The sequence below is a fragment of the Podarcis gaigeae genome (assembly GCF_964106915.1).
Source record: "Podarcis gaigeae genome assembly, chromosome: 11".
Taxonomy (NCBI): Eukaryota; Metazoa; Chordata; class Lepidosauria; order Squamata; family Lacertidae; genus Podarcis; species Podarcis gaigeae.
The window spans coordinates 61,279,393-61,305,960 of NC_139687.1; the positions used below are offsets into that span (position 1 = coordinate 61,279,393).

The 26,568-nt window shown below is 46.6% G+C and overlaps 1 protein-coding gene and 1 long non-coding RNA gene across 8 annotated transcripts in view; one reads left to right on the plus strand and one right to left on the minus strand.

Moving 5' to 3' along the window:
• The window catches only part of KIAA1328, a 207,206-nt gene that overhangs the window by 42,808 nt on the left and 137,830 nt on the right, over positions 1-26,568 (minus strand). For all 7 annotated transcript variants that reach the window (XM_083702766.1, XM_083702764.1, XM_083702763.1 and 4 more), the window contains 2 exons: positions 22,801-23,468; positions 17,189-17,293 (listed from right to left, as the gene is read on the minus strand). In XM_083702766.1, coding sequence (XP_083558892.1) covers positions 17,189-17,293; positions 22,801-23,468 — 773 coding nt within the window. The remainder of the gene's footprint in view (positions 1-17,188; positions 17,294-22,800; positions 23,469-26,568) is intronic.
• LOC310827237 lies at positions 6,271-25,623 on the plus strand. The gene is made up of 2 exons (XR_014556244.1): positions 6,271-6,519; positions 23,549-25,623. It is a non-coding gene; the product is annotated as an uncharacterized lncRNA (long non-coding RNA).

Below are 26,568 nucleotides of genomic sequence, written 5' to 3' on the forward strand. Positions count from 1 at the left end.
CATGAGAGGCCCCGCTGAGACCTTTGCAGAGGACGGCCATCAGTTTCCATGCACGCATGCAGGCCTTTGCAAAGTCTGTAGCCTTCAGGTAGAGAGCATTCTCCACCAGTCCCAAATCTTTTCACTCTGGGGAGGGGAAGCAGAACCACCACCACTGAACTCTTTTCCCAAAGAGGAGCCAATGCACTACACGTTCAGAGTCATTCTGCTTCATGGAAACTGAAAACAAGAGGGATTGCGGAAGCAGTTGACTACAACCTTTTCGCTTCTATTTGCCCACTCAGAACCACCCAGTCGTCGTCAAAGCTACCCTTTTTCCTGGAGGGGAAAAGCCCCCAAGATGGTGGTGAAGGAAAAGGGTTAGGCAGACCCTCCCACTGTTGGCCCTCTAGTCTCTATTTCGGCCTCATGTGGCTGCTTTGTATCATTTTTAAAAAATTGCTAGGAGTAAAGTTACTCATGGAAGTGTCTGCCACATTTGTCATGGTTTTGAGACCTGGTCTATGATTACGTTCCCAGGAGGTAGATCAGGGGCCGGATCACTCCCGCGGAGATCCTCCGTGGGGCGGACCAGCGCAGCGCAGCGCAATACCGGAAATCACGTCTGTGCATGAAATCTCTCCTGCTCATGCCCAGACGCCAAAAATTGCTCCTGTGCAGATGTGATTTTCGGTGTCTAGGCATGCGCAGAAGTGATTTCCAGTGCCATGGACATGTGCAGAAGCGGTTTCCGGAGCTGCGGAAGAGAGTCCCCATGCTGCGCTGGTTTAGCGCAGTGCGCCAGGACTCGCCGAGCGGGTGGTTCGGTTCTGGGGCGGCTCCTGAGGGATAGCTCAGTTGGTAGAGCATGAGACTCTTAATCTCAGGGTCTTGGGTTTGAGACCCATGTTGCAGGGTGGCCCTTGTGGTCCCTTCCAACTCTACAGTTCTATAAATCTATAAATCATGGGCCAGTTAAACGGCCTCCGTGGGTCACGTTGCCGACCCGAGGTAGATGATCCACTGCTATAAAGCAGCTAACTTGGTTAGCTACGAAGGACACTATTGGTGGAGCTAAATAACTGAAAGAGGACACTTATGACCAAAGCGTAATCAGGATTCAAAATCATGTGAGAAGTCTCCACAAATTTAGGTTTTCTACTTCAGAACTCTGCCTGCCAGCTTCTTGGAGGGGGAATGGGTAACAACACCAGAAGGAACGGGGCTTGTGCAAGTCACAGAATCCCAGAATTGCAGTGTTGGGAGGGACCACGAGGGTCATCTTGTCCACCCCCCTGCAATGCAGGAATCGTTCAACATGGGACTCAAACCCATGACTCAAACCCACGATTAAAAGTCTTCTGCTCTACCAAAACAGAACTGTGAATGGAAAGGGGATGCTTGAACAGGGATTCAGTTGAGTCCTGCAAAGAAGGCACCAACAAAGCACCAATGCAGAACCTAAACAGAGGCACCTGTATAAAATCTGCGCACAGGAGAACAACTCGCAGCACAGCTGGAACTGGAAGGGAAGAGATTCTTGTAGTACTAGGTCGGGAGACTGCACCCAGGATGGGACTCTTCCCCAGAACAAACAAGGTGAGTGACCACATTAAGAAAACTACTAGATGCAGGCACCTCTTTCTCCCAGGACCAAGCCCTGTCCTGCGACATCAGCAATGGCAGAAATGGCACAGGCAGAGATGCACAATGTCTCTTGTAGCATGCAGGTTGTGTGTTGAGAAATGATCTCCTAGAGAAGCTAAGTGCACCTTGGGAAACAGTTCACAAACAGCAAGTAGATGGGGCTACTTCCTTGCTCATCCCGATATTTCCTTTTGCAAATCTGCCGTTCGCCCTGGCTTAGTTTTCACTGAGGGAGGATAACCCGGATTGCGTATTGGGGTGCAACACGACTGAACGCTCCTCAATGGGGGAGACAACCCTCACACATAGGAAACTGGATGACAGGAAGATGACCGGCCCTGAAGCTCTCTCCCTGATATGCTAGCTTTCTATGTGCAAGGACTTTTTTTAAAAAAATAAGGAAGTAACATTCCAACAGGTGGACACTCAGTCGAGCTCTGAAGCGGCACAGCCCAGACACGTGTTTGCTTCCAACTCTGCGAGGCCTCGGCTCATGTTGCTCTGTGTGTTTGCTTACTTATCGGCGGCATCTGGCTGAGAAACCCGCACGCTAAGCTTACGTGTGGCTTGCAGAGCAGAACTGGCCCCTCTGCCTCTTTCGCAACCCACGCACGTAGCCAAAAGCCTTCGCCAGCACACCCCTTGAAGAAATAAGGAATTAAACGGGTCTTTAAACTGACACCAGCGTATCCTCTCCGAAGCCTCGTTCCTAATTTTGCTGCAGTAAATAAATAAATAAATAATGGCGTGTTTTGATCCTCCCCTTTGCAAATTCCGGCCTTAATTGGCTGCTCTAATAAACAGCAAAATGATTAGAAATTATCCTCTCCCCTCCTTCCCCACCCATGGAAAATAAATCTCAGTCGGTAAAGAGAGCGGGCGAGCGGTGGGCTGGGGCGGGGGACCTCCCCCGGCTTAGAGCTCTGCAGAGATTCATGTTGAAGTCAGGCCTGGCAAGCTTTAAGCGGGACAATATGCCAGGAATCTGCACGTGGCCTTTCGTACGGAGCGGAGTAGGGCAGCTGTCGCTCCAGCGAGCAGGGCTGTCAGCCTTCACAAAAGAAAGCCATGTAAATGCCAAGTCACAGGTATAAAAACAATCCTTCAAATGCAGCGCCCACGTATCTGGAAAAACCTGCCTGGCTCTTGGTGAGCGAAAACACTGAAAGGATTGACAGAACATCCTCTTCCAAACAAAGTTTCTGACCTAAATCCCAACTTCTGAAGCTGTTTCAGCCGCCCTGCTCTCGTTCCCTAGGATGCTGCTGCGTTATTTGGGGGTGGGGTGGGGGGAACGCAGCTCATAAGAACAAGGAGCACTTTTGAGCAGGCATTTTAAAGGTCCAGATTTAACAGTTTCATGGGCCGTCCAAAGGGCTATGCTTCCTGAAAGTGGCCTCGTTTGGACACAATGCTAAACCACAGTTTAGCACGATGAGGACTAGCTGCTTTGAGCCTCGGATTTGTGCTCACACGCCTTCCCCTCTGCCCTCTGGCAGAGCATACGTCAAACAAATATTGAAATTATTGTGGACCCATTCTGGATCTTTTACAAAAGCTGGATTTTTTGTGGTATAAGAAAAGGTGGTTCTTTGGGTTCATTATTCTGGAACCCTAGCTGAATGACCCTGTCATGTGGCTACATGCCAAAAAATAAACTTAAAAAATAGCAACTATACCCACAATAAATGGTTCTGTAAACCGCCCTGAGACCTCTGGGTATGGGGTGGTATGTAAATTCAATAAATAAATATAAATAAATAAAATAAAGTAAGTGCAGACAGACCCTTATCCGTGTGGAACCAACTCAGTTTCTAGGGCTCCAGAAGATGCATGCAATTTATACTGCAGAACATTCAAAGTACTCCTGACATTTGCAGTTTCATGCAAGGCTTCGAAGCACAGTCTCAACGAGACCAGCAGCAATGAACAATACAAAATAGAAATGAAAGTCTCCCATCTTAATTGCCAAAGTACTTTCAAAAGCCTTGCTTCACACAGGAGTCCATATATGAGGCTCCACGTACTGAGAAGCTACTGGGTGACTGTAGCAGCTGGCTATTCTGATAGCTACTGGACAATGAAGAGAGCCAAAGGCCTTTCAGTGCCACCACCAGCTGCCTGATAGGCTGATGTCCCTCCAGGAACACAGTTGCTTTTGACTGCTCCAAGTCCAAGAAGCCAAATACGGCAACCAGGGCGAAGGCATGGAGCCAGTCAAAGGTATTTAGGGAGGTTTGGAAGGGGACTCTCCATAGGTGGGTGCAGCATCTGCCAAACCCCCTGGTTGCTAAAGCCACTTGAGGTTCCTTCGCTACATGGAGCCACGTTCACAGACTTCTATCTGAACCCCAGTCTGACACTACACACTGAATATGGAAGAGGAGTGTGACTGGCTGCTGAAAGACAACTAGGAGGGAGGAGAAGCTGATCAGAGCCAAGCAAGGAGATGAACAGGGCATGGGTGCAGTTATTTCAGAGAATCTCACCAGGAAAGTTTGAAGAAAGTTGGCTGGAAAGTGGAGGAAAGGGAGCAGCAGCGCTTCCCCCTCAACTCAGAAGCCCATATAACAAAGAGAGAATGTAACTGTGCCAACACCAAAGTTTCCCCTTTAAGGAAGAAAAATAAGGAGCTCCTTTTTAGCAAGATTAAGGTTGAGCTGTTGGCTAGACAACCAAGATTATGTTTCAGAGAGACTGTTGTACGAGAGACAAAGCGGAGCGATGGATTTAAAAGTCATTGGCATAGAGATGATAGCTGAATCTGTTCAGGTGGATGAGGCTACCCAGGGGATAAGGCAGTGAAGACCTTTGAGCAAATCAAGACCAGCCTAAATCCCTTCTCTGAACGGGCTGGAATTGTTACAAACACACACACACACACACACACACACACACACACAACTGCCAAGAGGAGATCTTGCAAAACACACACCCATAAGCACACTGTCTCTCCATAAAATCTAAAGATCATACGGCTTCTAAAATTAGGACGCCTGCTAAATGAAAGTTAACCCGAACAATAACTTTAGCTAAACTCTAGGTCACAAGGACTGAATATAATGAGATGAAGAATATGAAAAGGCCATTCATAATGAAATTCATCACACTACGAATGCCATGCTTAGCTGCCTTATAACGTATAATTAATGATCCTATAAAAATCCAGCACTCCAGACTCTTCCTGCTGCCCACAGAGCTGTTCTTGATGCTGGGCAGGGAGGAAGAGCAGCTGCTGCCACAAACGCTGCCCTCTGAGAAGCATTAGCGGGGTGCTCCCCTCCCCTCCACGTTTGTCCATCAGCTGCCATGGACCCATTTCCATAACTTGCTGAGCTTTGGGGACCCTTATCCAAAAACCAGCGTTCGCAGCTGGCCAGGGAAGATGACAGGCTGTGCACATCGGGAGCACGGGATCAAACAAACTTGCTATTAGTGCTGATGGCAGACCATCTCTGCAGCAGCTACAGCCTGAGTGCGTGGGCAAGGGCCCAACAGCTTTGCCCTAGGCAAGAGAGGTCTGCAACTGCCAACCTTTGGGCCAAATGCAATGCGCGCCCATCAGGTAGCTGCCCCTCATCTGCCCACTGGAGAACGACCAGTTCAGAAGAAGCAGAGGTCAAGGCAAGGCGAGGTTGTGAATCTTCAGCTAAGCAATCTGTGAATCTGTGCAGGCTGAGCAAGTTGCAAAGTTCATCCTAGCCTGAGTCTGTTCCCCAACAAAATGACCCAAAGTGGGGTTGGGTTGGAGCACAGAAGCAGACCCACAGCTGCATCCCAAGTCTTGCTGGTTTGTGCTGCTGCCCAGGGCAGAAGGTGTGAGTTTTTCACTATGCCTAGAGCTGGCGATAGATAAGGTTCAGGGGATCTGTGGGGATCTAGAGTCAGGGGATCCAAAATTGATGGCAACCCTCCCCCACCTTAGAAGGACACTCGGGGTGTATTGTTCCATGGTCCATGGGAAAGCCAACCTGCCATGGAGAGAGATTTTTGAGCCCTCTGCCTTCCTTACTAGGCTCTAGGAAGGCACCCATGTTGTGGAACCCTTCAAGGGAGATCGAGCCAGGCTCTCTGCTGAAACCTCCCGGCTATCTGTAAAAAGCCCCCCTTTCTGCTAAGCCTTTGACAATCCTCAGAATTAAGTTTTGACAACTCTGGATCTATTTCTGGATATTTTACTGGTGCCATATGCTGCTTGTTGGCTTGTTATCAGCAATTACTATATTATATTTCAACTATCACACTGTATTTTATTTATAACATTTTATGGCTGTTTTTAATAAGCTTCAAGCCGCTTGAAGGATATATCTATGGACTGGTTTTTGTGCTTTGGTATTTTTGATACCTGGCCAATGATTTTCTTCTCCTTTACTTTTAGGCTATTGTTGTAGAGGGAATCAGTATTTTATGAGAATCTACATTCTATTATGTGTTATCTTATTAAACTTGTGTTACTATAACTGCTTTGGTTTTTATGTTATCTGTTGGCATTTGTGTTCTATGTTGGAAACCACCCGGTAGTCTTTTGACAAAGGATGGTATATAAACAAACAAACAGGCAAAAATAAAAAACATTTTTTTTTTATTTTTTACAGAAATGTGTCAGTGATGGAAACAGCAACTGGCGTTCCACTTTTCCTTTGTTACTACTACAGTCATACCTTGGAAGTCGAATGGAATCCATTCCAGAAGTCCGTTTGACTTCCAAAGTGTTCGAAAACAAAAGCACAGCTTCTGATTGGCTGCAGGAAGCTCCTGCAGCCAACTGGAAGCCGCGAAAGCACCACCAGACGTTCAGCTTCGAAAAGAGTGTTCAAAAACCAGAACAATCACTTCCAGGTTTCGATCGTTCGGGAGCCGAAACATTCAAGATCTAGGCTGTTCGAATACAAGGTATGACAGTATGCATTTCTATAGAGCGTTGATGCCCCCCCCCCCAAAAAAATATATTCACATAATCTTGGTGAAATCTTTGCAATCACCCTACACGATGTCATTGATGCAGCCTCCCAGGTGCAATTCCCATCATCTCTGAGCACTGGTCACACTTTGCTGGAACTGGAGATGGGCTCCAGGGCATTTGGATGGTCACAAATGCCGTGTCTGTGTTGTAAGGTGAGCCAGTATTATTGTCATCCCCAGAAATTAGGCAGAGGCTGAGTGTGACTAGCCTAACAAAACAACAACAACAACCCCACAACCTGGTGAGTTTATGGCAGAGGTGAGATTTGAACCAGGGACCTCCTGATACACAATTCAGTCTCTCAGCCACTTCTCCCTAAACCTCACCCCCATTTACAAGGCCTTTAATAGCAGAAAAATAAACTGTTTGAAGATCCATCTTGTTTTACATCACCACTCCCAGCTGATCCGATATAACAAACGGGTAGTCCATTCCTCCATCAAAAAAAAAGAGAGAGGAAAAAAGCCTTATCCCTCGTGAAGCCGTGGTGCTCAGATTCAAGGTTAAAGGATTAAGGCCCAAAGCATTGAATTCCAAAGGAAAGCAAGCCAAACATCAAAAGAAACACAAAAATCAATCCTCTTCACCATGGGAGTAGTGTGAAGAACAAATCAGCCAAGCTGAATCTAACATTTTCTCTGTGTGGCTCTGGGAAAAAAATTAGCACTTTTGTAAGCTTAATGGACAGTTTGGAAAAGGCTTGGCACCAATGGAAAGCTGCTGAGCTCAATTCAAAGCACCAAGGCACTCGAGGAAAGATCCCTGCAGGAGTAACCTGGGTCAAAAATGGTAGGTGGGGCACACTGAAAAATAAAATTAAACAACCACTCCAGCCTAAGTAGCTTTGGGTGCACCCAGTCTTTGAGAGGAGCCTCTGAAGTCTCTGTATCTGCAAGTGGCTGGGCATTGCCTTGCACACAGCACTTCATGTCCTGGAGCACCGTTGTGATCAAGGTGGCAAAAAGAGGAAAAGACGGAGCTGATGGTCTAGTGAAGGACAGAAACAGTGGGAGAGGGAGGCTTTGTTCATTCCGCTGAATATTTTAAAGACACCTCTGTTTTGTTGAAAGCAGCCTTGCTCCCGAGCAGGGAAACAAGAATTAAATGAGCACAGCAAGTTGTAGGTGAGAACCAAGAGCAATCGGTTTCATTCAAGACGCGGGTTCTTCCTGCCCAAAATCTAAACACATGCAGCAACATGCTCCAGTTGGTTCAGGGCAATCGTAACGTTCAGGTGCCCATGGGGGCAAGCTTGCCATCCTCTAAGATTTCAGGGACATGCTAAAGCAAGGATAGATAGAGAACATCAGGTCTAGGGGCCTAATATGACCCTCCAAATCTCTCTCACTTGGATGATTGCTTAGGCTATTTTGCTTTGGTCAGACCACACCTGGTATACTGTGTCCAGTTCTGGGCACCGCAATTTAAAAAGGACGTTGACAAGCTGGAAGGTGCACAGAGGAGAGAGACCAAGATGATCAAAGGTCTGGAAACCAAGCCTGATGAGGAACAGTTGAAGGAGCTGGGTATGTTTAACCTGGAAAAGAGGAGACTAAGAGGAGATATGAGAGCCATCTTCAAATATCTGAAGGGCTGTCACATGGAAGAGGGAGCAAGCTTGTTTTCTCCTGCTCTGGAGGGGAGGACACAAAGCAATGGCTTCAAGTTGCAACAAAGGAGATTCCGACTAAACACCAGGAAGAATTTTCTGACAATAAGAGTTATTAGACAGCAGAATGGTCACCCTCGGGAGGTTGTGGACTCTCCTTCCTTGGAAGTTTTCAAGCAGAGGTTGGATGGCCATCTGTCATGGCTGCTTCAGCTGAGATACCTGCATCGGAAGGGGTTGGACTTGATGACCCCTGGGGTCCCTTCCAAGTCTGTGATTTTAGGAACCTTCCCAAGACCTCGCCATCCCAAGTGCTTTTGCTTGGCTGCAAAGCATCCTTGAACTCTGATGAAGCTTCTTGCTTGAGTTGGTGCAGGACAGAGAGGGCAGTGTGAGTGCTGGTAGAAGCAAGCCAAGTGTACCAAGGTAAAACTCACTTTAAATGCTCTGCTCCCCTTTGTCTCTGGCCTCGCCCATCACTGGCATGTAGTCCTCATGAAGTTGCACAAAAGGGAAAGTGGCCCTTTAGCTGGAAATGGTGCCAGAGGATGGGTGAACTGAGGCAATGGGTGATCTCTCCAGCCCTATCTGATCAGGCCAAGAAGACAGTGGCTGATCCAAGCTTCAGCACCAATGCTCAAGAAGCAAAGGCAGAGGGTTATTAGGGTCTTCTTCAATCTTCACCTTGCAAACAGGTCAGACCTTGCTACATGGATGAGCAATCTGGTTACCATCAACGTTGATTGCTGCAGCCTTAAAAACCTTGCCCAAATTGGGCAAACCTGCCAGAAGATGCAGTCATATGACCTATGTAATATGCTCATTGCGCTATGTAATATGTTGGTAACTAAAGGTCTGACTCTGACTCCCAAGGAACTGAAGTGGGCCCACTTGAGAATTTGAAAAGAGTCCATCCCAGATTGCAAATAATGCTAGATTGGAAGAAAGCAGTTCCACATAAGGCTTTGAAGAGCAAATGCCTCCCTTTGCTAAAGGCCGCCAGTTGCTGAGCCTATTTGTGGCTGTAATGGGATAAATCCACTATATAGACATCTGTTATGCAACAATGGGCAATGGCATCCATCTGTTGCAGAGATACAGCACTTATTGACAAGTCAGATTTGTATCTACCGATAAGTCAGCATTTGCACTTTTGTGCAGATCTGTTAAGGGACATTTCATTGACCAAATAAGTGGCTCCCACTCTGTTTTTCTCCTCTCCAAAAGCTACAAGCATCAACATAAACCAATCTGGCACTGGCAAGTATGCCGGGCTGTTAGAAGAGATAGTGACAAGCGGGTTAGCTAAAATTTCTGCTTAACTAAAGAAGGGGAGAGAGGAAAAAGCCTGCAAACAATTTGCAAAAGGGGTTCATTTGAGGCTGTCAAAATGCCAGTTTAAAACCGCTGAGAAGGAAGTCAGGGAAGGGGGAGCGCAAGCAAGTTGCACTCAAGTAAATTCATGAAGCCAACGAGGTGGTTCAAGGTGTTATTAAATTCACCTCCAGAGACAACACACAAGAGTAGAGTTTGGCGGCCTCAGCTGAATGTTGGCACAACTGGCAGCTACTTCTCAAGAGACCCAGAGCCGAAATAGCAGGATTTGATGTGTGTCATGATTGAAAAGAATTGACAGGTGGCCCCGAGAGTAAAATAGCAGAGCCACAAGGTGGAACTGCATATGGAATATTGGGGGAAGGATCTCCAGCCCAGGGGAGAAGGGGGGGGGCTGCTGCTCAGGAAGGTTGGGGGGTATATTTCCACCTCTGGGGAAGGCAAGAGGAGCTGCAGGTAGGCATCCATTTGCATTTGACAGCCTTGATTAAATTAGGAAACAAAAGGTAGAGTAAAGTGAGTATAAAATACACACCCTCTAAAGTTCAGCTATAAAAGAACTGCCGATAATGTGTTTTTAACAAGCAGCAGAAATAATTCCCTCTGCCACCAGCATCACCACACCCTCTTCTTTTACCAGACATTCAGAACAGCTATACCATAAACAAAATCTGAAAGATCCGACATCCCTTCCCAGAATAATCACCATAACAACGCACATTCAAAGAGAGGGAAAGTGCTATGAAATTCTGCAATTGACATTTCCAGCTAACTAAAAATATCAGAGGGGAAATCACACTCCGGAGTGAGATGGAGCCTCAATATACCCAAAATGAGAACATTTAGGTGGTGCAAATAATCCGGGGGGGGGGGGGGAGAGAAGGAACTCCTCTAAGAAGAACAATTATGCATGGGAAGGGTCCCTCAACATAGAAACTAGGCTATAGAAAGGAGTTCCTGTTTGACAAAACACTGTTCTCAGTGTGGCAGTAGGTCCCACTGAGCACAATTGGTATAATATCCTATTCCTGTGCAATGTGCTTTGAGGGACAGCCTCGCATGGTCATAGGAGAGGAAAAGACACATTTTCCTTATGCTTTGTTTAATTGTGAGATGTGCACACCTGTGCTGGGGACAGCAGGGGCATAGGTGCAGTCTAAAACTTAAGGGAAGCACAACACAATTTGTCTCATTCACAAAATAAATGGTGGAGCATTTTTCATTTGTTTTTGAAGATGTGGCGGTCTTTAAAGAGGTGCAGAAGGAAAGCATCTCAGTCTCCAAAGTTTCTAAAGCAGCAAACTATCAAAAGTAGCATGTTAAAAAGAGGCTGCAAAATGGGGCCGGCACAAATTCTCGTTAGAGATTTCTTCCCCTGCTCCCAGTCCAGACCATTCTACACTCCCCAGGATAAGTAGAAATAGCGCCATCTCTGAGTGGCTCCAAGTTAGATGGGAAGTTTAGGACCAGCCAACCCCTTTCGCTCTCTCCCTTCCAAAGGCAGCGCCTGCAGAAGTAAGAGTGAGTATTGATACCCACGTTGCAATGCTGAGTATCTCTTTCAGCAGATATCAACTCCCAAAAGCTGCAGTGATGAACACTATGCTTTGAACATCCAAATAAGGATAGCTACAAGGATTGCATAGGAAATCTCCGGATCTAGGGAGGAGAAAAAGTGTGGGATACCAGCAGTTGGAGGAGAATGCTGCACAGAGAAGGGGGTTCATGATGCACACTAAGCCAAGCTGTGCACGATCAGTTTCACAATGACCCAGTAATCTCCACACTTGCGTAAAGATTTAAATCCAAGACACTCCAAATTATACAGTGTATTTTATACCTCACAGGTACTAGGTGACCCGCCCTGGGGAAGGAAGCTTTCCTAGAGTCAAACATGGCAATCAGATGTGCAAAAAAACTGAAGACGCATGTAAAATCTCATTGACTGCCCAAGGAAATTCAATAGGGGTGAACATGGCTTGTACAGAATAAGCCCTTCTCCCCCGCCCCATGGCTTCTACCCCTATTGACATGACCAAGCATGAGGTGTGTAGCCAAGGTCTTTGGGTCCGAGGAAGAATGGGAATATCACAAGGCTGAGATCTCTGAAGTGCGAGACATAATTATGCACCATTTCATTATTAGCGCAGCCTCTGTCTGTGTGGTACTCAGGTAAACAGCTGACCTCTTCTCCCACCCAGTTTTCCTTCCCGGTGCAAAGGTATTCATATTCAAAAATCAAGACAAAGTGTAGATTGCCTGGGGGGGAAATCACCTCTCCCAGATGTCAGGAGTGTGCACAAAAGCAGGTTCTGGGCGTACTGATCTTACTGAATACTCACAGAGTGGGTACTTCAGCATGTAACAGACATCTGCATCGGGGAGATGGATTTTTCCTTTTTTTAAGATATACAATTGGATGTGGTTCTGCTTTAGACAACATTTTCAAGGGCCTCTTGCAACCGGGGCCTTGCAGGGCAAGTGCATAAGAACGAACAGGCGCAGGCCGTTAGCAGATGCAGTTTCTGTGATGTGGGGTGGTAGAAAGCTGCCTTCTGGTAAGAAGTGTCGGCCACTCCACAGCTCCCCCGCCACTGCCACCGCCCTTTGCCATGCAAGAATAGAACCCGAAATGCTCATGGGATTTGGCCTCAAGAGAACTAAAGCTTTTGAAAAGAGTTTTTAGCTCTTACAGTTGTGGGAAAAGTCCTGTTGATATTATGGGCAGCAAATGTGAATGTTGGTGGGATGTTAGGCACTATGATGGCCGTAGTGGAACACAGGACTAAACTCTGATCTGTGACCTGATCTAGCAAGGCTGCTCCTGATCTTAAAAGGGCTAATGGCCAGGAAATACATTTCTGGCATAGGTCTTCAAAGTCAACAGATGGACCCTGAGCTAAGATGTTCGGAGAGACAGTAGTTTAGTGGCAAAAGAGATGCTTTTCATGTCCCCCTTTGGCAGCAGAGGAGGAGAAAGATCTCTGCCCCAAGACTCTGAGCTGCCGCCAGTCAAGACAGCACAGAACTGAGCTAAATGGATCAATGCCTCTGAATGAGGCATTTCTTCAAACTCTGAGAAATACGGAAGAACTATTCCTCAAAAGCTGGGGTGGATGACCTTTTACAGCCCAAGGCCTGCACTTCCTACTAGGCAACCTTGCAGGAACCACATGCCAGTGGTGGGAGGAGCATCTTCAAAAGTGGGCGGGCCATGAGTGTAGATTTTACCTTTGCACAGTAGGCTAGTGTCTATATATGCACCACCCACCCTACCTTACTGTTCTCCATCCCAACAAGTAAGAGATATTCAAGGAGGTTCAAGGACACGTGCCAGTCAGGTAAAAATACTTAAGGAGGGTGAAAAGTATGGGAGAAGGGGTGGCCTGGGAAGAAGTTTGAGGGCCACATTTGGCCCCTGGATGTGGGGTTCCCCACTTATGCTGTAAAGAAGCTTTCCTCAACTTTGTGGCCCCCCCAAATGGCCATGCTGGCTGTGGCAGATGGGTTTTGTAGTCCAAAATGTCTGGAAGGCAGCAGGTTAGGAGAGGCTGTGCTCCAAGGCTGGCTAACCTGGCTGCATCAAGGAAAGAAGCAGCCTTCCAAATCATTATCCGCCCCAAATCTCACTGTGAGATACTAAGACATAGATGGAATGGGCAACATTGATTAAAGCTGGTTGGTTGATTGGTTAACTGGAGAAAGAACAAAATGATCCCATGACAAAAGTAAATGAAGAAGATCAAATGGGTGGGGCAGGTCTCAGCTTTTGCAAACAAACGGCTTGATGTGAAACTGAAATGAGACTTGCCCGCAGAAGTCTCCCTCTGGGTAGCTTGAGGTTGAATCCTGACAAGACAGAAGTACTGTTTTGTGGGGACAGGAGGCAGGCGGGTGTGGAGGACTCCCTGGTCCAGAATGCGGTAACTGTGCCCCTGAAGGACCAGGTGCACAGCCTGGGAGTCATTTTGGACTCACAGCTGTCCATGGTCAAGTCTGTGCCCAGGGCAGCTGTCTAGCAGCTCCATCTGGTACGCAGGCTGAGACCCTCCCTGCCCGCGGACTGTCTCGCCAGAGTGGTGCATGCTCTAGTTATCTCCCGCTTGGACTGCAATGCACTCTACATGGGGCTACCTTTGAAGGTGACCCGGAAACTACAACTAATCAAGAATGCAGCAGCTAGACTGGTGACTGGGAGCGGCCACTGAGACCACATAACACCAGTCTTGAAAGACCTACATTGGCTCCCAGTACGTTTCCAAGCACAATTCAAAGTGTTTGTGCTGACCTTTAAAGCCCTAAACAGCCTCGGTCTAGTATACCTGAAGGAGCGTCTCCACCCCCATCGTTCTGCCTCGACACTGAGGTCCAGCTCCGAGGGCCTTCTGGCAGTTCCCTCATTGCGAGAAGCCAAGTTACAGGGAACCAGGCAGAGGGCCTTCTCGGTAGTGGCGCCCGCCCTGTGGAACGCCCTCCCACCAGATGTCAAAGAGAACGACAACTACCAGACTTTTAGAAGACATCTGAAGGCAGCCCTGTTTAGGGACGCTTTTAATGTTTGGTGGAATATTGTATTTTAATATTTTGTTGGAAGCCGCCCAGAATGGCTGGGGAAACCCAGCCAGTTGGGTGGGGTATAAATAAAAATAATAATTTATAATAATAATATAGCTTTAAAAAGATGCTCTCCGAGAGCCAACGAGATGCCACTCTCCACACAAAGGCCATTTTGCCTTCCAAATGCTGAGCCCCACCACCCTCCGCACCTGCCTGCCTCTGGGGTCCCCACTGAGAAGCCTGCATGTTCTTGGGACCTTTCCTCTTGCCCTTGTGCACATCGCCCGGCAGGCACGTCCCCTTGCCTGCTATTCTTCCCACAGATAATAGAAAATAAATTGCAATTAGATTTGGTAATTGTAGATAATTAAGTCAAAATGAGCAGTTAATTATAAAAAAATATGTTTTTCGGGTGTTGATTGTATCATTTATTTTCTTTCGAAACTCTAATGTCTCGCTTGAGCAAGTTTAATATTTTGAATACTTTTAACCCTTTTTTTTTTAAAAAAAAAGCAAAACAAAGAACAGCACAAACAAAAAAATTCCTCCTTTTAAGTGGAGCCTTGCTTAGCTGAGAATTAACATTCAAGTTTTCACCCCAGGAGTTCATGTCAACCAGAAGGTAGAGATAACTTCTTTTTTTGATTATTTCTGTGTTTTGTTTTTCAAATAGCAAAAAAAGAAAGAAAAGTCTTTGGCATTTCAGTGACACAGTCCAGCTGCACAGCATCATTCTCCAGCCCCAATAATCACATGCACCCTTTTCAGAGACTGAAGCAAACATCACTTCCATATTCAAATGCATAAAGGAGACAAATGGACTTGTCGTCTTAGCCTCCTCTGGCTTTACATTAGATTAAATTATTTAGGGCGCATTCATCTGGTAACCTTTGCAGAACTGATGAATGAATACAGGAAGCAAACTTTCCGATGTCTTGCTGCCAAACTTCACGACCGGCTGGCACAGAGACTCGGGAATGCGCAATTGCACACTAATGCTATAAGATGACTGCATGTCTCCATCAGAAAAGTGAGACATAAAGATGGACAGACAATCACACAGAATCCCTAAGTCTTGTTTCTCTCACACCCTATGTTATCTCTCCCTTCTCGATATAGGAGGGCTGTTGCCACTAACAAAAGACCTGCAGATGCTGAAAGTAGATTCGCTAGAAGAGTGGGAACATTTGATACTTGTGTTTTCTAAGTATTACATACAGGTAACTTGCAGATTATGTGCATTTAACTGCATGCGACAATTTAAAAATAAATAAATAAATAAGGTGGAAAGGAGATGGGCATGTGGGGTATTCTAACCACCGTATTTTTCACTCTATAAGACGCACCTAGTTTTTAGAGGTGCTATGATGCTCATGTACTGCTTGTGGGCTTCCCACAGGCATCAAGCTGGCCACTGTCTGGCCACAGTGCTGGCCACTGTCTCCGTGCAGCACCCCTTCAGCGAAGCGGGAGGAGGAACAGAAGGGGCTCCGTTCCTCCTCCTGCTTCGCAGGAGAGGGGCTTCGCATCTCCCTTTCTGCACAGCGTCTCTCCTGTGAAGCACTATTCGCTCCATAAGACGCACTCACATTTCCCCTTACTTTTTAGGAGGAATAAAGTGTGTCTTATGCAGCGAAAAATACGGTATATGCGATTTTGGTTTTATGCGCTATCCCCAGAATGCAGCCTCCATGTACGTTGAGGTTACTGTACTGTGTTTTGGACAAAATCAAACACAGATAAGTCCGTTTATGGTCACCTCTATGATGAAGCGACACATTATCTATCTGCACAGGGAAGATTTCCTGCATGAGAAAGGAGGAAAACCCTATCCGTAAGGAACAGAAAAGCGAACACATCCAATTGTGGAACTGAGTTTCTAAGCAGATTTGATCATTGGTCAGACAAGGGTCACCAATGGAAACTGAAGGCACTACCTTCAAGACAAGGAAGCAAAGTCAGACATGCAGATCTGAGCACAGCACTAAAATGCCAAGTTCAGTACAACTTGCTTTGTTTCGAAAGCAAAATGACGGTGTGGGCAGCACACGCTGATGCATGTTTACTCAGAAGCAAACCGAATTGCGTTCAATCCAGCCGTCCACCTGCCTGGAGAATCAAGACCTTTGCAGGGGTTGTCCCTCAGTCCTGTCTCGAAGCCCAAACTTAGAAGGGAACTTTTCCCTGCATTCGTTGCTGCAGCAAAGGTTGAGGTAGCCCTCGAGGGATGATTCAGAGATCAATGCTGGCTACAATCAGAGCCCCAGAACTGGAGAGGCGTAGTGTTCAAACACAGAAAGAAAACATTGAAAACCTTGGCTATGAAAGCACATGACACCCAATGAGAAAAACACAGTAAGTGCTGCCCAGTGATTGCTCCTGTCTCTCCCGGTGCAGGCACTTGTTATAAGGAGTTCTGCATTTGCATTAATTAACGGAGAGATAGGCAGACCCTGTGCAACTCTGCCCATCCTAGGGTAGGGCTCAAGGAGGCGCCCTCTCCCCCCCCCCCCCCCCGTGATTATTAGTACTTCTGTACAGAACTCTGCTTCCGCACTTGAAGAACTACAGACCTGGGTCAAACTAGAAAGGTTGCCAGGGGACACTTTTTCAGAGCACCTCTGCTGAATTTCAACTCCAGTGTCACCCTGTTTGCTGCCTGTTTTGGAGCCCTCTCTCCCTCCTGGCTTTGTGCCATGTGAACCACTTTCAAACCTCTCTCTTAAGCTTGCCGTCTCCAATGAATGTCTGTTTCAAACCTTGCCTTGGTTGGTTTCCTGGCTTCTTTGATGCCCTGGCCTGATCCTGCTTCACCTCTGAGCTTCATCTGAGAGCCCCTAAGTGACTGCCTTTAATGCAGGCTCTCAAGGTCTACTTTCAAGGACAGAAGCCCACCACCCCACTGCCTTTATTGACTATATTGTCATCCCACGATGTTACTTCCATTCTTTTTGGCTTGAAGCATTTAATCCGAGAGAAGGGAGGAAGAGGTGAAAGAAAATATGTTTTTTAGCATTCTGTAAAGCCCTTTAGACAAATCATAAAATATACTGACACATGAAAGTGCTTAACAGAGGAGCACAAGACCAAGGTATTACCTGAGGCCCCCACAAGTGCCATTCATCACTGGGGCCAAGCCGGCTGGTCTCATCAGCACTTCATCAATGAGCAGTTCTTCCGAATTAGGAGGCTGGCCTTTAAACCTGGGGTGGGGAGAGAAGAGCCACATATCACGGTAAACATGCACGGTGCTGAGCAGCCAAACCTTCGCCCCTTCTCTTCCTTTCCCCCTTTACACAACAAGTAAATTAAACACTTAAACTGCAATCCTACCCACACTTAACTGGAAGTAAGTGCCCTTGACGTCAACAGGACTTATGTTTGAATAGACACGCCTAGGCATGAGCCATCGGCCTCCAAGCCAAAAAAAACCCTTAGATTTATTAGAATCCTACATTGTTTTCTATGGAGGGGGCAGTTCCACGAATACTCCTTGATGCAGTCACAAAGCAGCAGTGCCAGGTACTGAGGTCGAAAGCAGTGCTGTGTGCCTGCCCACCAGATCTCTCAATTGCTCAAGGAGTCACTGGATGAGGGCATCGGAAGCGGGCTTTTGAATTCTGAATTTGCGATCGGCGAGTTCCGCAAATGTATTGCCAGTTGGGCAAACTTGCAAAGAATGTCTGCTCCATTCATACCGCAACATTCCAGACAGAAGAATGGTTTTGTTTCCATCCCTCCACCTTTTGATAAATTTAACCCAGAAAAGAAAATACCATTTTATAATAGAAATAGCAATTTATGGAACGTGCAACTGAGGCCACAAATAGGTTAGATGGCTTTAAAGAGGGTAAGATGATTTAGGTAAGAACGTGTTGAACTTGCCATTATTAACTAGAACATGGGTGGGCAAACTAAGGTCCAATCACCTTCTAAATCCGGCCCACAGATGGTCTGGGAATCAGTGTGTTTTTACATGAGTAGAAAATGTTCTTTTATTTAAAATGCATCTCTGGGTTTGTTTGTTTTTAAAAAAGGAAGGAGAACTATTGACTTCATGTCTTGTGTGTTGTGGGCATCTCAGACGCACCTGGCTGGCCAGTGTAGAAAAAAGGGTGCTGAACTATGTGGATTTTTAGTCCGATTCAGCTACAAGGCTCTTCTTCCGACACCATTACTGCTATCATGGGGTCTGGCAGCTGTGCCTTTCTATTGGGTGGCACCCAATGCTCTCGTTTCTTTAGGGTTTATCCTTTTGTAATGGAACTTTCCCCAGCTCCTTGCCCCACACCCTCCCCACATCTGCTCTGGAAGGCTGAAGGGAAACCCACAACAGATTTAGGGGGAGGAGAGGGGGGAACAGTTTCGTTGTGCAAGTGGCAGAACTACTCTGGATACAAGCCTCTGTTTACAACTAGCTAGCTAGCACACACACAAACAGAGAGCATCGAGACAAGCTGGAGAGCTGGGTTTTGCCAAAAGGAAAAGAAAAATGTTGTGTTTCTCAGCTAGTCTCTGCAGGCATTTAGGTCGTATTGGTGCACTTTAGCGGGGCTGAAAGTCGTGACTGCCTAGCAAAACCTTAAAAGAAAAAGAAAAAAGTTTTCATGCCTCCAAAGATGGAGGTTGTATTTAGCTATCATGGCTAATACTGTTGAGAGACCCATCTATCCTCCATGAACTTAAATTAATCAATACATGGGAAGGAGCAGAGCGGAGACAGTAAAGGATGCCTCTGGTCTTCCTTTTGCAGCTTTTCTGCCAACCAGCACTTTACAGAACGTGCAATCTTCTCAGCAGAAGCTGGATGCAGCAGATGTGAGGATACACAATAAGAAAAGCGTAATTGCAGAGGCATTTAAGAGTCCCGTCGTTGGGCAGTGGATGCCCCACAGAGCACTCCAAGAACGACTTTCAAAACAACAACATTGCCTCGCACAGACTTCAGGCCTTCCTTTTCTTCCTCCATTAGCAGGAACATATGCATGGATTAGAGATATTTGATCATTAAAAATCCATCTGCTCCTACTTAGTTCTTCACCTTTGTTTGTGACCCCAGTAGTCTTCTAAAGTACACAGCTCTGATTGCCTCTGATCAAACAGGCATTTTAACAGCCAAAGCAACACAGCTTGCTTTTGAACAGCATCTTACAGACAAAAGAAGAGATCAGGGAGGGAACCTTGGGAGCTACTCTGTCCTTGCTGGCCATTGACACAGAATGGGACCTCATCCTGAGCTTTTATGTATTTATTGGTGTCTGGAGTCCCCTCTCCTCTGCTGCTCCCCCCCCCCCAAGTTAAGTTTGGGAAGGGAAAGAGGGCAGAGGGCCCCTTCAGGCAGTCTCCTCTACATGGTTATACTTGCATGGAGAAAAAGAGCATGGCTGTGACACTGGAGCATTGGCCCTGCCTAGTTCATCTAGCAAGCACACTACTCTGTGGAAGAGGATCCCTAAAGAGGGATCAAGGACTGCCTTAAACTCAAGCGTGGTCTGATTTCAATTCCAAATGGGTTTAGGGGTGTGGGGAGAGAGATGCTCCATTTTTTTGCATGATGCCCAGTCATGAAAACATAGACAGCTACTGCAAAGGGAGTCATGAAAAGAGCCACTGAAGTAGCTGGAGATGTAGGTTTGTGTGTGTGTGTGTGTGTGTGTGTGATATATATGGCAAACCCATAGTAAGATCCCTGCTTAGATATGAAAAATAACTGGTCAGGCTTGGCCAAGTCACCACCTTTTACTCCAACCTGAGACTAGAACAAACTCTTAGAAGGAATTCAACAGATAACTCTGCAGATGGAGAAACCAAAGGACGGGTCATGTCATATAAAATGGCACAGGAGACTCCTCAGCTCAGCAGTAATCAATACGTTTTGATTGCAGAAGGTCATAGAATCAAAGAAATGTAGAGTTGGAAGGGAGCCTGAGGGTCATCTAGTCCAGTGTTTCCCAACCTTGTGCCTCCAGATGTTTTTGGCCTACAACTCCCATCATCCCTAGCTAGCAAGACCAGTGGTCAGGGATGATGGGAGTTGTAGGCCAAAAACATCTGGAGGCACAAGGTTGGGAAACACTGATCTAGTCTAACCCCCTGCAATGAAGGAATCTCAATTAAAGCATCCATGACAGATGGCCATCCACAAACTCCCAAGGAAGACCATACCACTGCCAAACAGCTCTTACTGCCAGTTCCTCCAAGTGTTTAGTTAGAATCTTGTAATTTGAAGCCATCGGTTTGAGTCTTACCCTCCAGAGCAGGAGAAAACATCCTCCATGTGACAATCCTTGATATAATGTGAGGTCCCAGCACCTCACATTAAAGAAACTAAGATGAGTTGAGAAAGACTTTTCTTGGCCTGTGTCTAGAGAACAAGAGGCTGAGTATTGTTTCACTTCCCACAAGGCTTCTGAAGGTGGGACAAATGGTGAGAATCAGCAAAGCCCCTTCCTCATGAAATGAGCACGGGGCAGGCCACAAAACTACTAAAAGTGACCAAAAGAATAATTAAAACATCTAAGACCCACAATCCATTTTTTATACGACATCCCACACCATTTGTCAATCTCAATATAAAGTTACTGCTGAATATTCAATTTTCACCTGGTATTTTCACCTGGTATTGAAAATGAACGATTCTCAGCACCTGCCTAACATCAAGGAGGAGGTCATTCCACAGTGAGTGGGCCACCACCAAGAAGGCCCTATTACACATCGCTGTGGCCCAGGTATTTATTTGGCAACAACCAAAAGGGCCTCCTCAGTGGATTGGGACAAGAGGAGACAAATGGCTACAAGTCCTCACACAGAGAGAGAGGGGACTTGCAGGAAGCAAGGAGATGGTGGCAATTACAATGTCTGGCTTGTAAGGGAAGTCAAAAGTGGTGGACCTCTGCGAACATAATTTGTCTTAAAGATCTCAAGTTAGTGTTTAAAGTAAGGGGACACACTAAGCAGTTCACAACACTATTTCTCCTTGGTTTTGGGGATTTATTGCCATTGTACTTCTCCATCCTCCAAAACAAAATTCTATGCTAGACTGTTATGGAGATAAGCTTGAAAAATACGATGGTTCCATGTCTTGAAGTCTCAGAGGCCTCAGTACAACCAAGCTTCCAAAACACATGAATTACAAGCTTATCTCACACAAAAAGTAAAGAAAAGGAAGGAAGCCATCGGATGCAGGTTATTTTGTGATGAGATGGTATGGAGGTCGGTTTTGGTACCTCTTTGAAATCAAAACCTCCCTTGAGGAAAGCTATAATACTCGAAACACATCGGGCAATAAATAATCTTCCAGCACCTCTGAGATTCCTTCCCCTTTCTGCCTCACACTCAAGTACCCAACTCAAGAGTAGCTCTGTGCTGTAAGTGGCAATTGTGTTTGCTGTGGGCGTGCTGGTGTTTTCTGCCGCAAATGCTTAAAGTGTGAATGACAGATGTGCGTCCTTCAACATCCATATACATGCACTGGGAAACCACAACACAAATCAGGGCTCTCAGGTGAGGGTACGCAGGTGTTTAGGCATGCATGCCTGTCATTCACATCTTAAGAATTTGCTGTGGGGAAAACCAGTATAACATCAGCATACCCACAGCAAATGTAACTACTACATAAAACGTGGAACCTCTCCGAATAACTCAGGCAGAGATTAGAAATCATGTCAGGTCAGAGCCAGCTGGGTACATGGTGTGAAGTTCAATCCACAAGTCAGTTGTCTACCCCTGCTCTCTACAGGGCACCTAGAAGTCACCCACCCACCCTTCTCAATGGATCTCTACTTGCACAGCCAGATCGCTTCTACGCTTCCCCAGTACAACTCCCAGCTTCCATGTTTCAACTAGCTTTGAACTGCCTTCAATCTTTTTCATGCTTAATAGCAGTGATGGGGCAAACAGAAGGAAACAACTGCTAAAGTCTGCCTTAAATGGCTGAAGCAACTCTCTGAGACCTTGCAGTTGGGCATAGGATGTTTGCTTATGGGCACCAGAGAGTGGGAGTTCACTGAAGTACAGCGACATCCTCTTTTTAGATCAGCAGAATTAATCCCCCACGCAGAACGAGCCTGATGGAGCTCAGAATCTCGAAGAGGCTCGCAATGCATCGTATTCCTCGATGCCATCATTGAAAATGCTAAACTACCACAGTATCTGAGCCATTTGCAATGTAGCTTTAACCAAATTGTTCCCATGACGCCGCAGATGATTAAGGCAGATCACACATCTTTGTGGAACTAATGTCTTTTGGTAAATTAGAAAGCTTGTTGTGTTTTATGAGTTCTTCTGTGGCCTGAAGAGGAGTTTAAGAAATGCTCATCTAACCCAGCACCACTGAGTGCTCACTGGAAGGACAGATCGTGAAGCTGAGGCTCCAATACTTTGGCCACCTCATGAGAAGAGAAGACTCCCTGGAAAAGACCCTGATGTTGGGAAAGATTGAGGGCACAAGGAGAAGGGGACGACAGAGGACGAGATGGTGGGACAGTGTCATAGAAGCTACAAACATGAGTAACTGCAGGAGGTAGTGGAAGACAGGAGTGCCTGGCGTGCTCTGGTCCAGGGGGTCACAAAGAGCCGTACACGACTAAACAACAACAACCCAGCACCAGATATTGGCCTAAGAAAGATGTCAACAGACCCACCCGCCTTCCATAAACCCCAACAGAACTCAAGCAGAAGTCCCATTTCCAACTCTCCTCCCCAAACTCACCGATTGTAGTCAAGCCTGGATTGGTGGAGCTGCTGTTGCTGAAGCAGCAGTTTTGCCTCCTGCTTGGCTAACAGATTCTGAAGGCGTTCTTTCTCGATTTCCAGCTCCATCTTCTGAAGCAGCAGCTGCTTCCTCCTTTCTTCCGACAACCTTTTACCACGCTCCATTTCTTTGGGTCTCAAGTTCGTGCTGCCGTTCAGTCCAGGAGTATGCGACGGGCATGAGCAACAGGCAAAGGATTCACAATGTGGTCCGGGGTGCATTTTTGGAAGGTGGCAGCCCTCTTGGCAAGAACCATGATCCGAGCTACCCGGTTTCTTGTGGAAAGAGCAAGTCTGAAGGGGACAGCTGTTTCTCCTCTGCTCCGCGGCAGGAGTTGCTTTCTTGTGGGGAGGCAACTTTTGCCTCGTTGGCGAGACCACGTTGTTGCACTTACCATGCAACCCATTGCCCATCATGAACTCGTTCCGCTCTTCTTGGCGAAGACCCTGGGCTGCAGCTTGATGAGTATGACTGTTCCTGCAAGACTGAGACACAGGTATGTGGGTAGGACTTCCACGTGCCATTCTGTTGTTCTTGTATAAGGCCTGTGACCGAGCAATGCTAAGGTAGGATCCATCCAGTTCCGAAGACGACAGAGGTTGACAAAGGCTTCTATGGTTGGACATCTACAAGGCAAAAACAAAAACCAACCCACTTTAATTTTTAAAAATTCCATTTAAAATATGTTTAATTGTTTCTATTCTAGTTCTCATCGCTGGCTCACAGCGTTGAAAACTTGTACCAGCACCAGTAAACTTGCAGCGGTTTGATGACTGACACCTAACGCAACTCAACAGAAAATGGGTTTCAAGTGGAAGAGAGGAATATGCTATCAAATCTGCAATTTAATTCCGTCTACACAGGTACAATAAATATAAAAACCACTGCCTGCAGGATTTGGGGCATAAACAAGGTACTTCAGCCTATCAAGGAGTTGCGAGTATCTAGGGTTACATAAAATCAACTTGAAGTGTGGCAAAAAAGCATTAAATGTTAATGTCTGAAAATGTTTAATTTTGAATACAGAGCCAAGAAATCCATTCAGCCACTATAAATACTGTCTGATTGGCCATTACACAGCAGGGGATTTGATGTAAAACATTTCACCTTGCGCTGAATGGGATATTACTTACTGTTGGAAATTTGATGAGAGTTTTTGAAATATCCTTACAGAAACACTGATAAAGAACTAGACCACTTCCTGTAAAATACGGTTCTACATCAAAAGCTGTCATTCAACTACAAAACACGTTTAAATCCTGCCACATAAGTGATTTCTTTTTCCAATTAAGTTGGGCTGGTGATGAGAGACTGATAAAACTCCGGAGCTAGAAAGACACGTTAATTTGCATTTGTTGACCCAATCCAAAATGTAGGGAGCGGAGGCGACCCGACTGGGCCCACAGTTCATGTATGTTAACGGGCACTAAAAATCCCAATATGTACCACAGAGCACTCTTGCACCATAGTTCACTGAAGTTAAACAACGGCATTGGATGAGCCATCCCCAAGGCTTGCAATAGATGCTCAAAGCGCTCTTTAAATCTGAGCATTTATTTCCAGGAACAATATTGGACCAAAACTGTTTCAGACTGGATTTGTGTAAGGAATTTCCCAACCTTTAAGTGTGTTTAAGCACAGAATCCAAGGTCTACAAAGACAGCAAGAATGTTTTGATGGAGAGTATGGACAGGAAAACCTTAAAACGTTGTTCTGAAACTGTGTGTAACAACAGCCTGACAGCCCCTTCTCTATCACAACTTATAGCATCAAACACACCCAATGTTCTCGGAAGGGGGAGGGCTGGGAATGACTCCCTGTCCGAAACCATGGACAGCCACTGAACCTGGTTGACCCACATGGCCCGAATTATCAGCTTCCTAGAGGCAAAGAACATTTCCCACAATGCTCAAGGGTTACACTTCCTCAGGGGAATGTACCCCCTTCATCGTAAGATCTCAGGACAGTTCACAGAATAAAACACAGGACAAAAATAAGTAAAACAGCAAAACAATAACCCATCCCCTTCCCACTGACACATTTAAATGGCTGTAGGACATTAATCAGTCAAAGGCCTGGTTGAAGATGAACATTTTCGCCCAGCGTCTAAAAGAATACAATGAAGGTGCCAAGAGAACCTCTCTGGGGAGAGCTTTCCACAAATGGGGTGCCACCACAGAGAAGGCCTGTTCTTGTGTTGCCACCCTCTGGACCTCACGTGCAGGAGGCACACAGAGAAGGGCCTCAGAAGATGATCTCAGGGTCCAGGTAGGTTCATATGGAAAGAGGTGGCCTGAGCAGTTTAAGGCCCCTTTTTCAGATTTGTAGCATTTCCTTTGTCCAATAAGCTCAGGGCATAGGTTTCTATCTCCGCCACCCCCCAATAATCATGGGAGATAGATCACCAGGGTCTTTATGGATGAAGGTGGTTTTGAATATGGGCCCATTTCAGTCTCATCTGTAGCCTAGGCTTGTTTTATGGCTTACTACTCAGGGTTTGCCTGGGGTGAGACAAACCATGAGTCTGGGTTCAAACTCATTGCTAAGTCAAACCATAGCTTGGTTCACAGCAGCAGGGAGACCAGAGGAGGAGGAACACTGTTTTCTCTTTCATGCTAAAGGCGTGGTTTGGCTCAGCACTGGGTGCTGTGGTCTAAAACACTGAGCCTCTTGGGCTTGCCAATCAGAAGGTTGACGGTTCGAATCCTTATGACGGGGTGAGCTCCCGTTGCTCTGTCCCAGCTCCTGCCACCCTAGCAGTTTGAAAGCAGGCCAGTGCAAGTAGATAAATAGGTACTGCTGCAATGGGAAGGTAAACGGCCTTTCCATGCGCTCTGGTTTCCGTCATGGTGTTCCGTTGCGCCAGAAGTGGTTTAGTCCTGGAAAGCTGTCTGTGGACAAACTCTGGCTCCCTTGGCCTGAAAACGAGATGAGCGCCGCTACCCCATAGTCACCTTTGACTGGACTTGACCGTTCAGGGTCCTTTACCTTTTTAATATATATCTAGTCCCGCACTAGGGACGCGGGTGGTGCTGTGGGTTAAACCACAGAGCCTAGGACTTGCTGATCAGAAGGTCAGTGGTTCGAATCCCTGCGACGCGGTGAGCTCCCGTTGCTCAGTCCCCGCTCCTTTCAACCTAGCAGTTCGAAAGCACATCAAAGTGCAAGTAGATAAATAGGTACCGCTCTGGCAGGAAAGTAAACGCCGTTTCCGTGCGCTGCTCTGGTTCGCCAGAAACGGCTTAGTCATGCTGGCCACATGACCCGGAAGCTGTACGCTGGCTCCCTCGGCCAATAAAGCGAGATGAGTGCCGCAACTCCAGAGTCGGCTGTGACTGGACCTAATGGTAAGGGCCCCTTTACCTTTACCTAGTCCCGCACTGCCTGCTCTGACTGGTACTCCAGGATGCCGAGCAGAGGCCTTTATGTTCACTTGCTGTGAATTGGAGATGCTTGAATTGAATTGAGATTGAACATGGTGCACTCTGTGCACAGCGTGATTGTCCCACCACGGAGCTCTGGCTCTCTCCGGGGTGCTTTGCCAAGAAGTCGAAAATCGCAAGAAGCTCCTATTAAGTGCAGCTCCTAGGCTACAGCATGCAGCTGGGCACTCGGTCCAAACTCCACGTTTTTGGCAAGTGTCGGAGAAAGTCAAGAATAAACTATTACTTATTTCTCAAGCACTATTCAAAGTCTAAGGTAGTCTTGCCTGCCTTTATCCTCCTC